Source organism: Hippopotamus amphibius, chromosome 14, assembly GCF_030028045.1.
Source record: "Hippopotamus amphibius kiboko isolate mHipAmp2 chromosome 14, mHipAmp2.hap2, whole genome shotgun sequence".
Classification (NCBI taxonomy): Eukaryota; Metazoa; Chordata; class Mammalia; order Artiodactyla; family Hippopotamidae; genus Hippopotamus; species Hippopotamus amphibius.
In genome coordinates this window covers 69,351,184-69,370,289 of record NC_080199.1, presented here as the reverse complement: position 1 = coordinate 69,370,289, position 19,106 = coordinate 69,351,184, and the positions used below count along the sequence as shown (strand labels likewise).

The 19,106-nt window shown below is 33.3% G+C and overlaps 1 protein-coding gene across 4 annotated transcripts in view; it reads left to right on the top strand.

Moving 5' to 3' along the window:
* Positions 1 to 19,106, top strand: part of NBEA (neurobeachin) — a 625,442-nt gene that overhangs the window by 167,081 nt on the left and 439,255 nt on the right. For all 4 annotated transcript variants that reach the window (XM_057707391.1, XM_057707390.1, XM_057707389.1 and 1 more), the window contains exons 14-17: positions 4,067 to 4,146; positions 4,853 to 4,915; positions 5,011 to 5,108; positions 7,840 to 7,932. In XM_057707391.1, the coding sequence (XP_057563374.1) occupies positions 4,067 to 4,146; positions 4,853 to 4,915; positions 5,011 to 5,108; positions 7,840 to 7,932 (334 nt within the window). The remainder of the gene's footprint in view (positions 1 to 4,066; positions 4,147 to 4,852; positions 4,916 to 5,010; positions 5,109 to 7,839; positions 7,933 to 19,106) is intronic.

Below are 19,106 nucleotides of genomic sequence, written 5' to 3'. Positions count from 1 at the left end.
GACTTAGTTGCCTCTTTGGCCTTTCCAAGCCCCTAGTGTCTCCTTGGCCTCTGCTGCTTCTGCAGGTCCCTGTGCCCTTGGGTCTCACTGGCTCTAACCATCTCAAGGAGAGGGGAGGGAAGAAAACAAATAAATATAATTTTTTAAAAAGTGAGAGGACAGTGGAAGAGCATTTCTTTTTCTTTTTTTTTCATTGAATTGTACACTTCTTAAAAAAGTTTAAATTATTTTTTAATTGAGATATACTTGATAATTAACATTATACTAGTTTTGGGTGTATAATGTAATAATTTGATATTTGTATACATTGTGAAATGATCACAGTAAGTCAGTCTGTCATTATACACGGTTAATTTTTTTTTTCTTGTGATAAGGACTTTTAAAGTTTAGTCTCAGCAACTTTCAAATATGCAATACAGAATTATTATCTATAGTCAACATGTTGTATATTACATCCCCCTGATGTATCATTTCATTTTATTTATGGTTTAATTTATTCTTTTTAATCTATCTTTTTATTAATTTTTTCTTTTCAATCTTTTTAACTTTTTAATCTATCTGAAATTAATTTTGTTTAGTGGATTGTGAGGTTTTGAAACACAGTTTTCTATATTACAATTTTTTTAAAACTAATTTGAGCCAAAAGGCTTTCTCTTAAGAACACTTTAAAGATAATTTGTACTATATTACCTTTTCATAGAAGTATTAGGCATGTGTGGGCACTCAACTTGAGAGGTAGAATCTTTTTCCTTTGACTCTGATTTCACACTTTTGTCTCTGACATTTTTATATATGATTCACTGTAAAAAACATTTATTCATATTAAAAATCTCTTGGTAGTACATGATCTTGATAGCCTGTGAAATAAGGCAAAAATTTGTGATTAAAACCTTAATACTTTGCCAAGGAGCCAGTATTACCAGTCTTATATATTTTTTCACCTTTTTCTCTGTTCATACAAATACAAACTTACACATGCATATACGTAGGTGATTCATATTATAGGTGTTTCAAAGACTTATTCTGAATATATCACAAACACAAGTGCTATTATATATGTAAATATAGTGACCATCATATGAGTATCACCAAGCTTAAGGAATAGAGCATTACCATAAGCCTGTATATATCTGTTCTTGATCAGATATTTGTCCCATTTCCAAGCATAGAGATAAATCCATCTTCAATTTTAGGTTTATTATGCCTTTTCTCTACTTGAGTCTTTATTATTTTTTACTGTGCTTTACTCCTTTGTTATTTACATTGTGTAATATCAATATATCTTAGTAGTAATTACACTGACTGCCTACAATTAAAATGGACCAGGTACTATTCTAATTCCTTTACATATGTTGATCCATTTAATTCTCACAAAATATCCTATGACAAAGCACTTTTATCCTCATCCAACAATAAAAAACACTTATGCACATAGATACTATAAAACTTGTCCAGTTTCATTAAGTGGTGGCCAAATTGTAAATAAAAGTAGGGAAATTATTACTAAAATAATGGCACACTCTCTACTGAGATGGAGTCGGGGATGTGATCTGGAAGGGAAGTGTGGCTCAGAGCTGAGAGCTGGGTAGGGTAAGGCTTTATTTTATGCTGCAGCAGGCTGGTGCCACCACCAATTACTAAGTATTTCACGAGCTGGTTGTCAAATTATTGGTAGCTTGAACTTGAAATCAAGCATGGAGGCAGTATTTATTTACACGACAGAAATCAGAAATCTGCAAATAATATAAATCAGGATCTCATCCTCCACTTTATGCAGTTCCTTTACCTACACACCAAGGGTTAATAGTTTTCTCTGCCAAACTGTTGTCAGTGTTCAGTTTCTTGACCTAAAAAGTGGTTATGCAGGTGTTCTTATAATAATTCATTGAGTTGTAAATTTATATCTTCTGTATGTGTAATATATTTCACAATGGAAAATATTAAAAAACAAAAATATGAGGGTGTGTCAAAAATTATTCACACTCTGACTGTAGAATTTATTTTTATCAACTTTTAGAAAGGACAAATACGTCATTTTTCTACATAATCTCCTTGCTTTTCAATACACTTTGTCCATCTGTCAACAAGCTTTCCTATTCCCTCATTTAAAAATGAGCTGTGAGCCACGAATGCACCACTGTCTTCGCTTCATCAGAGGTGAATCTTCATCCTCATAGGGCTGCTTTCAGGGGACCAAAGAAGTGAAAGTCCGATGGAGCAAGATCAGGACTGTAGGGAGGATGCTTTAACATTTCAAAGTGAAGTAATCCACGACAGACTTAGGTTTTGGAAAGTTTGTGTGAGATGGGTACAGAAACAACTAATGGAAGAGCATAAACAGAAGCATTTGGATATCTGCAAACAAAATTTGGACTGGTACTCTAAGGAAAGTGAAAGTTTCTTAGAGAATCATTACTGGTGACGAGACATGGATTCATCACTATGAGCCTGAGAGTAAATGACAGAGTATGGAATGGAAATATCCTAAATTGCTGACCAAGAAAAAGTTCAAAAAGTCAGCTGGAAAATTGATGCTTACAGGTTCTTGGGATTCTCAAGGGCCAGTATTGCAACATTATCACGAAAAACGTTCAATAATCAACAGTGCTCATTGCAGTGCGATGCTTATTGAAGAGCTGAAGCCCAATGCAGAGGACTGCTATCCAAGGGCATTGTGATCTTGCATAATAATGCACATTTGCACACTTTTGCCCACACTGTTGACATTGTGCAGAAACTTCGTTTTGAGGTGTTAAAGCATCCTCCCTATAGTCCTGATCTTGCTCCATTGGACTTTCACCTGTTTGGTCCCCTGAAAGCAGTCCTATGAGGATGAAGATTTATTTCTGATGAAGAAGTGAAGACAGTGGTGCATTCATGGCTCGCAGCTCAGCCTAAAACATTTTTAAATGAGGGTATAGGAAAGCCTGTTGACAGATGGACAAAGTGTATTGAAAAGCAAGGAGATTATGTAGAAAAATGATGTATTTGTCTTTTCTAAAAGTTAATAAAAATAAATTCTACAGCCAGAGTGCAGTTAATTTTTGACTCACTCTCATAATAGCAAGTTTTGGTAAGGAGGGAAAGAGTAATTTGTACACTATTGTCAGGAGTAGGACAACAAATGTAGAGGGCAGTCTGGAAATAGGAAAGAGATTTCTTTCTCAAGAGTAGATTAAATGGGTTGTTTAAGAGATAATTTGTTTTGATGTGTAATAATCTACACATAAGTATTTTTGGAATGAATAAGCAGATGCTGGAAATTATACATAAAGGGATTATAGATTAAAACTTACAAAAAAGCTATATAAATCTTGGTTTCTTCAAGTAAGGCTTGATGTTTAAGGATTTTCATGGTTCTAACTATGTTTCTTAAAGGTATAATTTTATTATTGCATATTATATATATCATGGCATATTCTCATTTTTATTGGTAATTAAATATTTATAATTAGTTACTTTGAAATTTAGTTGTTCTATTGGAAATGATATGTATACTGTAACTGTTCATGCTTACTTTCATTTACTGACTCATAAGCACTTACTGAGTGTCCATTATAATATGTATTTTGTATATATAAGTGACATGGAAGAAAAAAGCTTCAAAACAAATAATTACACAGAGTGTCACTTTTCTGCACTGTGTTCTATAATGTGTGAATGAAAATAGAGATAGTTTTTGAACAAAGACAGGTAAGAAGAAGATGGAAGAAATATTGGGAAAACTTGGATTTGAGGGGGAAAAAGGAACCTATTAAGTTAATAAAAGTAGGGAAATGTATCCATGTAAAGACTTGATGTTATTTATGTATCAACGAATAGTAATATATTATAATTTTTAAAAAGTAATTCTTTCCCCCAACTCTGACATTTATTAAAAATTTGAAATTGCCAAAAATCTGGAAATAACATTTATATTCTCTATTATTGAAATTATACAGGATTAATACTAGTAAATATAATTATAATGAATATACTTAAAATATTCCATAATATCACAACAAAAATAATAATAATGAAGTGTTTTGTTTGTTTGCTTTTTGTTTTATTTTCTGTTTTATTCTAGATGGTCCCCGGCCATCACAAAAAGAAATTATATCACTACGGGCATTTATGTTACTTTTCCTGAAACAGCTTATATTAAAGGTAAAACAGTTTTACATAACTCAAAATTGCAGTATATTAGGTGAAAAGAATTTTTTGGCACAGTTTAAAGCGTTATTGTAAAATTAGTAGTAACAATCTTTAAGTCATGAATTGCCTTCAATATTCTGTAAATCTTAGTATTAGCTTTTGCTGAACTTCACTTTGTATTAAATACTCTCTGAGATCCTCTATACTAAGAGGTGTAGCAGGAATGGACTAGGAAAATATCCCTGAAAACTGAACAGGAAGATTTCATTCTAGAAAATGACCTATGTTTTGTTTGAGAAGGCTTATGTTGTGTATTTTATCACAGTAAGATTTTTAAAAGATTAAGATAAGTAGAAAATAAAGGTAAAGTACACAGCAATTGATATTGTGAAGTTTTATGGTAATTTGCATTATTTTAAGAAAAGAATACATGATTAGAAAATAGTAATATGAATATATTTAGATGATCAAACTATAGTAATTTTTGATAGTGAAGTCAGTCAAATATTACCAACTTTAGAAGAATAGGTACAACTTTCTAAATATTTACTTATTTAACTTGAAATAATATAGCCTATGAATTATGAGTGTCTAGATATTTTAATTAAAGCATCACTCCTTTTAAGTTGTCCATATTTTATTTTAAAATGATCATTTTGCTGGCTGTCTTTAATTAAAATTTTAATTTTAGATTTTAATTAATTTTTTAAAAAATTAGGATCGAGGTGTCAAGGAAGATGAACTTCAGAGTATATTAAATTACCTGCTTACAATGCATGAGGTAGGACATGGTCGGGCCTTCTATTTTAATAATCTTATTCAGTGCATTAGAAAACATTTATAACTAAATAAATATTGATGATCCTTATTACGCAGGATGAAAATATTCATGATGTGTTACAGTTACTAGTGGCTTTAATGTCAGAACACCCAGCCTCAATGATACCAGCGTTTGATCAAAGAAATGGAATAAGGTATGATTATAATATTAGTATTATTAGTCAGCTTTGAGTACAGCTGTCCTTCCCAGAATAATCCCTTTCCAATTAACTTTTGAGTGTGTATAGCAATATCTTATACATAAGAAGGGAATAGATGAAGAAAGCTGTTATTAATCCTCTAATACTCAAGGAAATTGATGAATTGTATAGAAAATGGGTCTTGAGTCTCAAGAAGAGTAATTATATTGTTGCTGTAGTAAAGACATTTCAGGTAATGGGAAGAGCAAAATTTTTGGCAAGAAGACGAGGGCATGGCATATTTCAGCAAAAGAGAGCTCAAGAAAATTCTGTGAGTTTAGGCTCAAGAGCTAGATAGTCGCCAGGTTTGAAAGATTCATATAATGGTCAGAAGTCTAGATTTTATGTTATTAGTGATGAAAACTAAAGAATTTTGAATATAGAAATGATTTGCTCAGATTTCCATTTTGCTAGATTTACAGTCAGCAGTGTGGAAAATGAGTTGGAGATGGATAAAACTGATGTCGCAAGATTAGTAGAGAGAGTGTTTTATTCATCAGTATTAGGGATGATGAGCTAGGACAGAGGCAGTGTGATGGGAATGATAGAGAAGAAATATTTTGGAACAAGAAGCCAAAGCCAAAAGAATTTGAAAACTAACTTTAGTCATGGTGATTGTAATTATGTAGATAAGTAAAACATAGTTTCTTGGTTAGTATTCTTATGAACTTAAACCTATAGCCTGTAGGTATTCTCCCTTAATATTTTTCTGGAGTCTGCATTATTTAGGTTATGCCATGTGCACCTCAGTGAACCTCCACAGGTTATGAAAAGAGTTTGGAAATAATATATTAGTAAATGTCAAGGGACTTCATTAGTGCGTCTTTTACTTGGCCATTTATATTAGCAAATAACAACTTTCTAGTCTTGAAAGACTTCCTTTTTAAGTCAAAGAAGCAATTAGTTTATTTCTATGTGGATCTCTAACTTGTGACATCACCCTTACCTTTGAGTTTACAACCCACTGGGTTGCTAATCTGTTTGAATAAGAGGATTGTACATTTAATTATTAACAACTGCAAGTGTATTTTATTGTGAGATTGAACAGTATGAAATTGCTTAAACTTAAGTGACTTTACCAAATAATGGCAATTTCATATGGTTCAACCTAATAATATAATACAAACAATTACACTCATTCTTCTTAAATTATGTTTAGATTGAACACTTAGTATCTTTGAATTTAGATCCTAGTATCTACTTTTTTATCATATTAACTGATTAAGAAATCAGTTGAAAATATACTCATTACCCTTATGGATGATACCAACCTTTGATTGGTTAATATAGTGAAATGCAAAAATAGAATTCTGCATTACTTTTATGAACTGGAAATAATGATCTTGCAAGAGGGACTGCTATTTGGCAAGCTCTTTAGGGGACTGAAATAGTATCTTAAATGTATAATATGAAAAGATTGAACGCAATGAGTACAAAGGCCTTGTTGCTCATGGTTGACCAGCCGAACATGTTGCATTGTTACCAGTGTGTTCAAAACAATCACAAACATGAAAAATTTGCTACTTTAGTTTTTCCACCTAAAAAGAAGGTGGAGAATGCAGGCTTTGGTTTAGAATATGGAAAGAATAGGCTTATTAGATATAAAATTAAAATTCTATATTCTAGAATTTCCCTTGACATCTGTACTTAATGACCTTTTTTCTTGGGTATGGCTAATTGGACCATGGATACATACCTGCTGAATTATTTTTCTTTTCTGAGAACTTAGAATGAGTTCTGAGAAACGATATCTAGTCTTTGTTGGGCTGTTGAATTAGGAAATGATTTAAAACAGAAACTATAGGACAGCCTTGTTTTGTTCACAAAGGTGAGTCTATATACAGAAGGAATAAAGCAGCTATACAGACCCTCAAAGAACCTTCTTAAATTGTAGAATCAGTTGCAAAACAATGTAGTTATTATTGTACCCTTCTACCTTATAGAAAAAAAATTTATTTTTATTTTTTGAAAAAAAGAAAAAATTTTTGAAATGCATTTCAGTATTATAATGAATATAACCTTGCTGTTATATAGGATTTGAAGCAACCGTGTAAGTTAGGTCATGTGTTAGTTTATTATAGAAACATATTAGGGTAGGAACCAAGAACTGGAAATCTATGAGGAAACATGTTTGCTTTTTCTGCCACTTTCTGTATAGCTGCTTTATTCCTTCTGTATATATAGACTTAACTTTGTGAACAAAACAAGGCCGTCGTATAGTTTCTGTTATAAATCATTTCCTAATTCAACAGCCCAACAAAGACTAAGTAATGTTTCTCAGAACTCATTCTAAGTTCTCAGAAAAGAAAAATAATTCAGCAGGTATGTACCCATGGTCCAATTAGCCATAATCAAGAAAAAAGGTCATTAAGTACAGATGTCAAGGGAAATTGTAATAGAAGAGGAAATGTGGCTTAACTAAGCATGGATCTTAAAATTGAAAATTTTGTTTAGTGTGCTGAGAGGCAATACTTAGGAACAACCAATCACATTGTCCTTTTGAGTATGTAGTTGAAGTCCAAATTTAAGGAAAATTAATTTACTAATTTTCAACTTTTTCAAAGAATTTAAAATCCTGAGAGGTACTTTATGTTTTATATATTTATAGTTTATTTGTAAAGTATGCAGTGCTGGTATTTTTAATATTTGTAAGTGCTCAAAGTTCATTTATTTCTGTATATTTTAGGGTAATCTACAAATTATTGGCCTCTAAAAGTGAAAGTATTTGGGTTCAAGCTCTGAAGGTTCTGGGATACTTTCTGAAGCATTTAGGTCACAAGTAAGTTGATGTTTTTCATAATGAATTGTAGAATCTGTTGTAGAATCTATCTACTGAAATTGTATTTTTAGTAGTTTTGTAACACATGAATTTTACTGGAATGATCTTACAATGGAAAATAATAATTTCTTGTGGTAAAAGTTGTAAAAATGTTTTATAAAAGAATGGTTTTTTAATAGTAGTTTATAGAACAAAATCACATTTAAGTAATATAGTTTATTCCCATTTGCCTGCTGGAAAGAAAATACTGTTCCTTTAAGGATATAATAAAACATTTCATCGAATAACATAAACCACATAGGGATATGATTTCAAAGAAAACTTTCTTGACACGGGGAAATTGAGGTCTCCCTGAGAACTGCTCTTTTGCTCACATGCTAAGTCAGTATTTAATGTCTGTTTGTATTCTTTTCTAACATTGAGGGTTATTGTGATTTGAAGATCCTACAATATCTTTTTCCTCCAAAATCCAGAATTTACATACTTCTTTTTTTAAAGATTTTTTTTGATATGGAACATTTTTTATTTATTTATTTATTGGTTGTGTTGTGTCTTCGTTGCTGTACACAGGCTTTCTCTAGTTGTGCCAAGCAGGGGCTTGTCAATATACATCTTCTGTTCATTCTCGTCCATCCAGTTCTTGAATTTCCACATTTTTTAAAATTATTTATTTATGTATTTATTTATTTATTTTTAAAAATAAACATTTATTTTTTGGCTGCGGTGAGTCTTTGTTGCTGCACGCGGGCTTTCTCTAGTTGTGGCGAGCTGAGGTTACTCTTCATTGCAGTGCGCGTGTTTCTCACTGCGGTGGCTTCTCTCGTTGTGGAGAACAGGCTCTAGGTACCCAGGCTTCAGTAGTTGCAGTGCGTGGGGCTCAGTAGTTGTGGCTCTCGGTCTCTAGAGCTCAGGCTCAGTAGTTGTGGCACATGGACTTAGTTGCTCCGAGGTATGTGGGATCTTCCTGGAGCAGGGATCGAACCCGTGTCCCCTACATTGGCAGGCGGATTCTTAATGAGTATACCACCAGGGAAGTCCTTAGATACTTTTAAAAAGCACCTGCTGATATAGAGTGTTTTTCATGCTATGTTGTCCTGTGTATGAAAAGTCTTGTATAAATCCAGTTTCTGTACAAATGAGCCCAAGAAAGTAGTACTGCCATTTAGTAATGTGTCGTTCCTCTCAAAACTTTAGAATTGCTATTTTTTTTGGTATTTTGATTTACCAAGAGTTTATTGATAACAGTGATGAAAACTGCACAACAGGCAGATAAAATATCTCTAACGTGCTAAATAGTCTAGAAGAGTACATGTTATTTTTAATTGGTACCAAATCAATAGTTAAGTAAGAGAGAACATAGGCAATAGTTCAACAAAGCCAGGATTGTAGAAAAGAATGTGCATCTGAGGAAGTACTGTAAACGTACTAGGTGGTAGAATCCTGGGAGTGGGCGCATGTGCACCTTGAACATGGAGAGAGAATGATCACTCATCCGACTTCAGTTAAGTAAAGGAAATTGACCGGCAATAATTAATAAAGGATTCTGGCCTTATATGCAACCTCTTAAAAATTGTCAAGAAAAACACATTTTAAAATATAGAAATGTGGAAGAGATAAACAAAACTAACCAGTACATGAAGAACAGTCACTGGAAAATACTGCTATGTAGTACACAATATGTATGATTAAAAATTTTACCATGTTAAAAAAGTAAAAAATAAATGAATTGCTTCTCAGAAAGGGCAGCTACTAAACAGAATTTTATGAAGTTGGAAAAAATGGTAGAATATCATTGAAATGTTGAATCATGAGCTAACAAAATTTTGAAAAAAAAAATGGTGAAAAAAAACTATTACACAAAAATGGAATTGGAAGATGCTCAAGGAAGAGAAACTCTGTGGATAGCATAGTAAGATACACAGAGATAAGATGAAAACAAAGCAAATAATGCATATGGATGAATATATGAGTTCAGAAGGATTAAAGAGAAAATGATTGACACAGAAGACACAGAAATTCCAAAAATGGCATAAATGGAGTTTCCAAATATGAAAAGCAGAACAATGTAGCTAAACAAATGTTAAAGCTATATAATTCATTGGGGTCCTAATATAGATTTTTGCCATCCATATTAAAAGGGCATACTGTGTACCAGGAAAAACTTTCCTGAAATGGTCAGTATGAAAGTATACTATTGGATTTAAATATAAGTAAAAAAAAACAAAAAACAAAAAAAAACTTTTTTCATCAGTGCACAAATGAAAGGAAGAAAAATTGTTGGGCCTAGACTTCTCTGTGACAGCTTTCAATATAGGATGTATAGAGCAATAGCCATAAGATTCTCAAGTGAAGAAAATGGAAGCCAAAGTATCCTTTAAATAAAAAGGATGCTGCCAAACAATTTTAACCATGTAAGGAACGTTTTCTGAATAATGCTTGAGAAAATTGCTGGGGGATTAACTTCAGTCAGTTAGGATTGACTAGACAGACTACAGCCAAGTACTACTGGTGAACACTGAATTGATTTAACAGTAGAACTAGGACTAAAACAAGTATTTGATTTAGAGTAACATACTGGAATTTCCTTTTTGTATGCCCTAATGAAGTAGAAATGCTACCATTACAATGAATTGAGAAAGGACTAGGGAAAGGAAGAAAGTAGACAAAGTTCAAAGAGTCAAAGGGTATCTGTGTAATCTCATAAATTAGAAATGTAGCCCTATTTAATAAAATTTGATGTTTTAAGAGAGGGGAAAATTTGAGTAAATATGCTGATTTTATAACTGCTCAGAGTAGGGAAATACACTTCCTAGACACACAGAGGTCTTCATTCCTTTATAGTTACAAAGATAAGCAGTTAAAACTGTAATGCTATCAAAATATTTAAAAAATGTGTGAATACATGATCTCCACTTGGGCTTTTTCTCCCCGAAACAGTAGCCCTTTACATTCTAGGCAAACTATGCATGTAATGGAGGTTTAAAAAATCTGTAAAATTCAGGAAGCATAACATAAAGTGTGACATACCTAACACCAAACATATCTGCTATAAAATAAAAAGTTTTGAAAATAAAAGCGTAAGTAAAACTATGCTACATAAATACGAGTGAAAAAAAAAAGGAATCATGATCTTAACACTGGAGAAATTAGAATACAAGCCAAAAAGTAATAAACAATATAAACAAAGATGCTTTGTAATATTAAAAGTTGAAACTTTCATGAAACAGAAATTACAGGAGAAATAATCACTAATAATTTAAAACATTAAAACAAACTTTAATTCACCCCAGTCCATAAAAAGGCATAAGGGAGAGTAATCTAAATAATAAGCCAAATCTGATTAATACCGCTTGAAATCGGTACCATATTGATAAACACTATAGCTTCACATTCTCATGGAACACGCAGGAAAATTTGACATGGTGGAGTAGGCATCAAAGAAAAATTCCAAAACACAGAGACAAAACAGACAAGATTCTCTTGTTAACATGCAATAAAATTAGAAAATAGGAACAAAATTGGAGACCAAAGTTTCTTCTACCTAGACATTTAAATTTTATTAAACAACTTTTGTGTCCAAAAGAAAATGCACACTAAAAGTGCAGAAATTTTAGAAAGCAACTTCAAAAACCCTGTGGGATACAGCTAAAGAAGTGCTTAGAGGAATATCATAGCTGTAGACCAATAGAAAAGAAATACAGAAAGAAAGAATTAAAATGTAAAGCTTAAAGAACAACAGAGTAAATGGAAATAATAAATAGGAAAGTAGGAATTAATGATTTAGAAGACAGATAATCATTTAAAAATCTGATTTTTAAAAATCATGATAGAAATGGATAAATCACCATTAAGCAGCTCAAGAAAGGGCAAAGATATAAATGTACAAAATAAATGATAATTCCCATAGTTTATATAGAGACAAACATTAAAAGAATTTTACGTGATAACTTTCATAGCTTTCCCTAGGAATTGATAAGATAACCCAGTAGAAAAATAAGCAAGGATATAAATGAACAGCTTGTAGAGGAAAATACACATGGCACATAAACATATGAAAAGAGCTGAATTCTACTTGTAATAAGGGAAATATAATCTAAAACGAAAGTAACACATCATTTTTCACACATTGGACGGATAGAAATCTCAAAATTCAGCATCTGTCTCTGTTGGCATGGTTGTAGGAAGAGTAAGCATCTCACACATTGCTAACTGGAACATAAATTAGTATAACCCCATGTGGAGTGCAATTTATTAATTTTGATCAATGTCTGTCAAAATTACAAATACATATACATTTTAACCCAGTAGTTCAACACTTGTGCACATGTGAAATGAAGGCTGTTCAGAGTTATTCATTGTTGCTTTGTTTATAACAGTAAATGTTTGGAGGAATCTTAAATTTCTGTTAATAGAGGATTTGTTAATAAATGTTATAGTTCATTTATTAAATGGAATACGGTGCAGTTATAAACAAAACCAATGAGATATGTCTCTATATACAGATATCACAGCTATTTATTGTTAACAGATTAAAAATAAATAGATGAGTATGTTTTAGATGCTATTTTTGTATGAAGAGAATATGAGAATATAGTACTTCTAATATCTGCAGTGAGAAAGTCTAGTCGAATTCATAAAAAATAAGAAATCAAGAACAGTGACTTCTGATGGGGAGTTGGTAGAAATGAAGGTGGCTGTAGATCTTGTAAATATTTTAATCATGTGAATGTGACATATCAAAACAATTTTTCAACAAAAATTGTTTTAAAAACTACAAATATTAAATGTAAAAAGCACCTTTAAAATCTTGGAACAATTTTCAATATTTACATTATTAATGGGGTTGGATTAAGTAAAATCAGTGACCGATTAGTTAAAATGAAGAATTATTTATTCGAGCCATGATGGCGCAAAAGGACTGAGGCTAACACTGAAGTTAAGTGTTGATTTGACTACTTAGCTACATAGTTCAAATGATTCCTATCAGTGTGACTATGAAGTTAAGTTTAGTAGTCAAAAAATAACACTTAAAAGGAAGCATATACAGCTTGATGGTTAATAGAGATAATTGGTTAATAAAATACAGGTAGTTCATTGGTTCTCAATTTGGACTGCCTAAGTTTGGATCCTAGCTTAACCACGTGTTTTCTGAGTCATTTTAGAAACATCTTTGAATCTCAGTTTTTAACACTAAAAGTGAGTAAAATCATACTGCTTCCCTCATTGAGTTTCAAGGATAAATGATATAATACATGTAAAGAGGTCACAGTATATTGCTATATGTTAATTTAAATAGTTAACAAACATGTAAGAGGTACTATTTAAAGTGCAGTTTTGATAAGAGTAGACCATTTCTTCCTTGTAAGATATCTTAAATAGCTGACACCAAATATAAAAATGAAACACTAGCAGTATTCAAATAGCAATGAGATGTTTCTACTATAACCTAACCATTACTAGTAATTATTCTTCAAAATTTGAAACAAATAAAACACACAGTCAGTTACAAGAAATAGGTGTCATTGTTTATGCGTAGATTATATACCTAAAAACCTAAGAGAATCATCTTTAAAACTGTTGAAACTTGAGATATCACCCGAAGTCAGCATCTCATTTGTGTATGGAGGAACCGCTGGATAGCAGATTTGACTTGGGTTTATGGAAGAGTCTAAACTGAAGTCTGGGTGGGGTGGTCTCTTCTAACACCGAGGATACAGGTTGGGAGATAACCCATACACTTTGATTGTCAGCTGAACTGGAGATAGGTTTGACATGTATCTTAAAAATTGAGAAGTCTGTTCTAAGTAATATATGCAGCTACTCCCGCCCCGTGAAGGTGGAACTTAAGTCCCTTTTCCTTGAGTGAGGGATGGACTTACTGGCTAACTTCCAAGGAATAGTGAAACCTGACTTTGTTTTCGCTATTGAATAAGGTTAACATCACTAGTCATGTGTCATGTTGATATCATGTATTCCCTGATGTGATATGATGAGAAGGGCATTTTGCCTCTGTGGTATTCTAAAAAAATAAATAACCTCAGTCTAATCGTGAGAACGCATCATACACCCCCAAATGGAAGGACATTCTACAAAATACTTAACCAATACTCTTCAAAATTGTTAAAAGGCATGAAAAACAAGGGATGGGAAACTGCTACATACCAGAGAAGTCTAAATGTAAAGTGGTATTCTGGATCAGATCCTGAACAGAATAAAAGGTCATAGTGAAACCTAAATAAAGTCTATAGATTAGTTAATACTACGGTACCTATGTTGATTCTTAGTTTTGACATATGTACCATGATTAGGTAAGATGTTGACATATGGAGAAGCTGGGTGAATTATGTATGAGAACTCTCTACTATCTTTTCAACTTTTCTGTAAATCTTAAGATTTTCCAAAATAAAAAGACATTGAGAAACCCTATCTTTGATACATGCTTGAACAGAAGACCAAACTGTTCCTGCATGGAGGTGGCTTAATTACAGTTATTTTCAGGACAGAATTCTAACAAATGGTTCAAATAGATGATCAGAATGCCCAATTCTTTACCATACTAAAGCTATGATAATTTTGGCTTATAAAATTTTTAAAGCACATGCTATTGAATGTTTACTGTGGAAATAAAAATTTCTCAACCAGGTATGTTTGTCTAATGTCTTAACTTTGAACACTATAACTTCTGGATGACTTCTCCAAGATAATCACACTCCAAAGGGCACTGTTGGTAGTTAAATGAATCAGCATGATGTCTATTAGCTGTTCGTTATACACCTGTTACATGTTGACAGTAATAGCTTCTTTCTTTTTGAACTAGTTGAAATTAGTCCAGTTTATCTGGCAGAGTCAGTTGTCTGTTAGTAAAAAGTAGTGGTGCAGATTCTGGGGATATAGCAGTTCAAAACAAAAAAAGCTTCCTCCTCATCTACTCTCAACTCCAAGCTCTTTGGCTCTCTTCTATCTACCAAGATGTTGGCTCTTGTGTGTACTTGGGTACAGATGAGTCTTGATGTTCTCTTGGGGTACCAGTAGAGAAAAGTGGCAACTCATGAGGGTTTTTTTCCTCCCATGGGAATGACAAACATCTGAAGAACTCTGTTAGCAGCCTAAGGTAAAGACTACAAAGCAGCAAATCTTTTTTTTTTTAAATAAGATCTTTATTCAAGGGGTTCATACAATTTAAGCCAGAAGCCCTGCATATATCATACAAGCCAGAATATAGTCATAGTGACTATTCATCTACATTCTGCTCTGTTTTGCCTTTCCATTAGGTGTTTTCTTTTTGTTTTTCTCTCTCTTCTTTCTTAATGTCACTGTAACAAACACCTTAAGCATTGACAGCCAAACTTTCTCCATTGTATAACATTCCTCAGTAGGTTATCACTGCCACATTCATCTTTTTTTTCATGTCTCCTCTGATATATTCGTGTTGATGATATAAGAAGTCCCCTAAAACTTGCTTCTTTGGGAATTCTTTCTTTGATCCTTGTGTCTAGAAACGTTGCTGTAATGAGCCTGCTTAAAAAGCAGCAAATCTAAAGAGATGTTTTGATCTCAGAGATTTCTGCCTCCCATTCTCTCTCCTCTCCTCTGTCTCCTGCTTCCAAGGAATATTAACATTGGCTTCTATGTAAGTTTTCACCAGAATGCCAAGAGGTACATGAAGTGATGGCATGGTTTTTCCCTGTCCTTGAACTTGTGGGAGTACAAGGATATTTGAGTGCTAGGATGCTGGCTTCAGGACTTACAGCATGCTAAGTTTTGTACTACAGATTAGTGTGCTTAGAGGCATTTTTGCCTTACAGCACCTGCAGGGATCTCATCATTTAAAATTCACAGCAGGGAGATCTGAGTGTAACTGTGAAAGTGGACGATAACAACTCATTTGAAGGGACATAGCAACCAGAGACAGGACATAAGAGAGAATCATCAAATTATGTACTCAATGAAATAGATCTAGTGTGGAGGCTGTGATGGAACCTTTGAATTTTATCTTTAAAAAGTTCATCTGAGATTCAAGCAGAGCACCAAAGTTGACATTCTAACTCTTTATATCATTATTTTTCCCTATGCAACCAAATGAGTGAACTGGAAGGTCTCAAAGCATGGACCAAAAACCATAAAATGAGAGAAAATATAAAGGCATAGGAGACCTAACATGTGACTAAGAAGAAGAATTGGAGAAGAAATATGATGGGTAAAACAGGATATCCTGAAACACTTTATACAACTAAAAACTTAGAAATGTTGGGTAAATATAACAAAATTTCTTTCAGATGTATAGCTGGGTACACAAAAGTAAGGGAAAGTCTCATATGCCAAAAATGAATATCAAGCATAATAGCAGTTGTAGTTCTTCAGAAACAAGGTCATATTGAAACAAACCATTCAGCTTTTAAACGAATAACCAAAAGTAACTTCTGCAAAGGGAGATCAACTCGATGGTGGGTAATGCCTTAGTGGGCTGGGACGGGGAGGGTGTGGGGGAGTTGTGGGAGGGAGGGGATATGGGGATATGTGTATAAATACAGCTGATTCACTTTGGTGTACCTCATAAGCTGGTTCAAGAGTGTAAAGCAATTATATTCCAATAAAGAGCTTAAAAAAAAAAGTAACTTCTGGAAATGAAAAGGTACTAACTAAAATTAACTCCATGAACATGTTAAACAGGTTATACAGAACTTAAGAGAGAATTGATGAACTAGAAGAAATGAAGAAATTAGGTAAAAGCATCACCAAGAGACAAGACAAATAGGAAAGGAGGCTAAGGATATAGAGAAAGAATGAAAGATTTCATAGAATAAAATATCACTACCTAGGAATAAATTTAACCAAGGAGGTTGAAAGATCTTTATACTGGGAGCTGTAAGACATTGATGAAAAAAATTGAAGGCACAAACAAATGGAAAGATATACCATGCTCATGGATTAGAAGAAGCAATATTGTTAAAATGTCCATACTACCCAATGTGATCTACAGATTTAATGCTATCACTATCAAAATGCCAATGGCATTTTTCATAGGAATAGAATAAATAATTCTAAAATTTGTTTGGAACCACAAAAGACCCTGAATAGCCAAAGCAGTCTTGAGAAAGAACAAAGGTGGAGGCATCACACTTCCTGATTTCGGATTATAATCTAAATTTACAGTATTCAAAACAGTATGGTCTTAGCATAAAAACAGATACATAAATCAATGGAAGAAAATAGCCCAGAGATACACCCATACATATATCATCAATACTTTATGACAAAGGAGTCAACATATACAATGAGGAAGAAGATCTCTTCAATAAATTATGTTGGGAAAACTGGACAGCCACATGCAAAAGAATGAAACTGGAACTCGTGATCATTAAATAAATGTGATCATTAAATAAATGTGATCATTAAAATAAAACGTTTTAAAACGATTAAAAAAGTGAAAAGATGAGGCTTAAAGTGAAAGATGATATATGCAGTTTATTTGGAATACAGTAGGTCTGTATCCCAACCATATGAAAAATCATACAAACTAATAAGGAAAAGAAAAACCTTTAGGAGCATGAAGAAAATAAAGTCAGTTCACTGAAGAGCAAACCTGAATTGGCTAATAAGCATATGGAAGGATACTCGACTTCAGTAGCAATCAAGAGTTCAAATTTTAAAAGTTACGTTTAATGCCCACTAGGGTGATAAATTTTAAAAATTTGACAGTATCAAGTGTTGGCAAGAATATGCATAAGAGATTCAGATCATTGGTGGAGTTGTCTAATAGCTACAATCACATTGGAGAATAATTTGACAATTTTAAAAAAGATGAAGGTGCTTTATGACTAATTATTAATTGTCTCCTTGACATCGAGACACTCTCATGTATGTGCACAAATGCTCAGTGTAGCATCACCGATAATGAAAAGTTGGAAACAACGTTAAAATATCAGTAGACCGAAACCCGCGCCGCTGGCCCAGGGCCTCAATGCGGCTGCCTAGTGCCACAACAGCTGCCTCCCAGCTCAGCCCTAGGCGGGCGAGCAGGCGCGGGAAGGCCAGGGAGGCGCGGGGTTCACTGCGGATCCCCTGATCCCTGAAACTTATTCATCTTATGCCTGGAAGTGTACCCTTTGACCAATATATCCTCACCCCACCCCCACATCCTACTGTTTCTGTTCACATGGAGCCTGAAGAACATGTGAAAATGCTTCCTGCAAAGCGTTCACACAAAAGGCCAACCTTGGGAAGCTCAGTATTGACTTTTAACATAGAGTTCAGCTAACTGAAAAGAAGAAGTAAAGGTCAAGAACTGTGTTACCAGATCGAATCAAAGGCCATTGATAATATCTTAAGTTGGAGCAAAACGTTGACTGTATAAATACTGAATACTAGGAGAAAGTGTTGACGAAAATAATCAGTTTGTAATAGGAATAGAAAAGATTTTTATTGGAGCCAAACTGAGGCCTTGGAAGACAGCTTCTCAGATAACTCTGAGGAACTACTCTGAAGCAGCATGGTTTTCAGCACCGTTGTATGTCTTGTCAAAACAAAGAACATCAAGCAAGTCAGGGAGACCTTCCTTCAAGGTTTCAACAAAAAACCAGATGAGTACATACACAGTGTGTCAGGATGGCCTTGGCATCCGGGAAGGAGTACCAGCTTTGGCGTCCAAGGAAGAGGGGCATTTAATCTTTATTTTCAACGTGGACATTCTTTACTTCTGGTCAGTGCTACCTTTTCTTTATAATTAGAGCAGATGTACAATGTGTTTGATAGGCCACAAACAGGCAGAACAAGTTAGCATAAATATAATTCAAGTTAACTCATGAATAAGCCAGAATGACTTCCCTGTACCACAATATGTGAAAATTACTTTTATCAAAAGTAACCCCAAGGTTTACCTTGAAGATATTTCACGTGAAATGGGAATAAAGAAGTGAAACCATAGGCATACTTTTTGAGGCTAATGCAACTGTCCACATTACCAAAGCAACTTTTTGTAAGTTTTCTTCCATACTCTCCAAATAGTAATTCTTCCCACTTTCACCCAAGGAAAATGTTTAAGATAAAGGTATGAGAAAGAAAATAGGTCAGATTCTCCTTAACTTTTAACAGAAGATACAACTTCTAAGAATATGCCTTAGTACAGCTTTCTAAATTCCCACAATAACAGAATAAAAATGTGGAGATAGGATGTG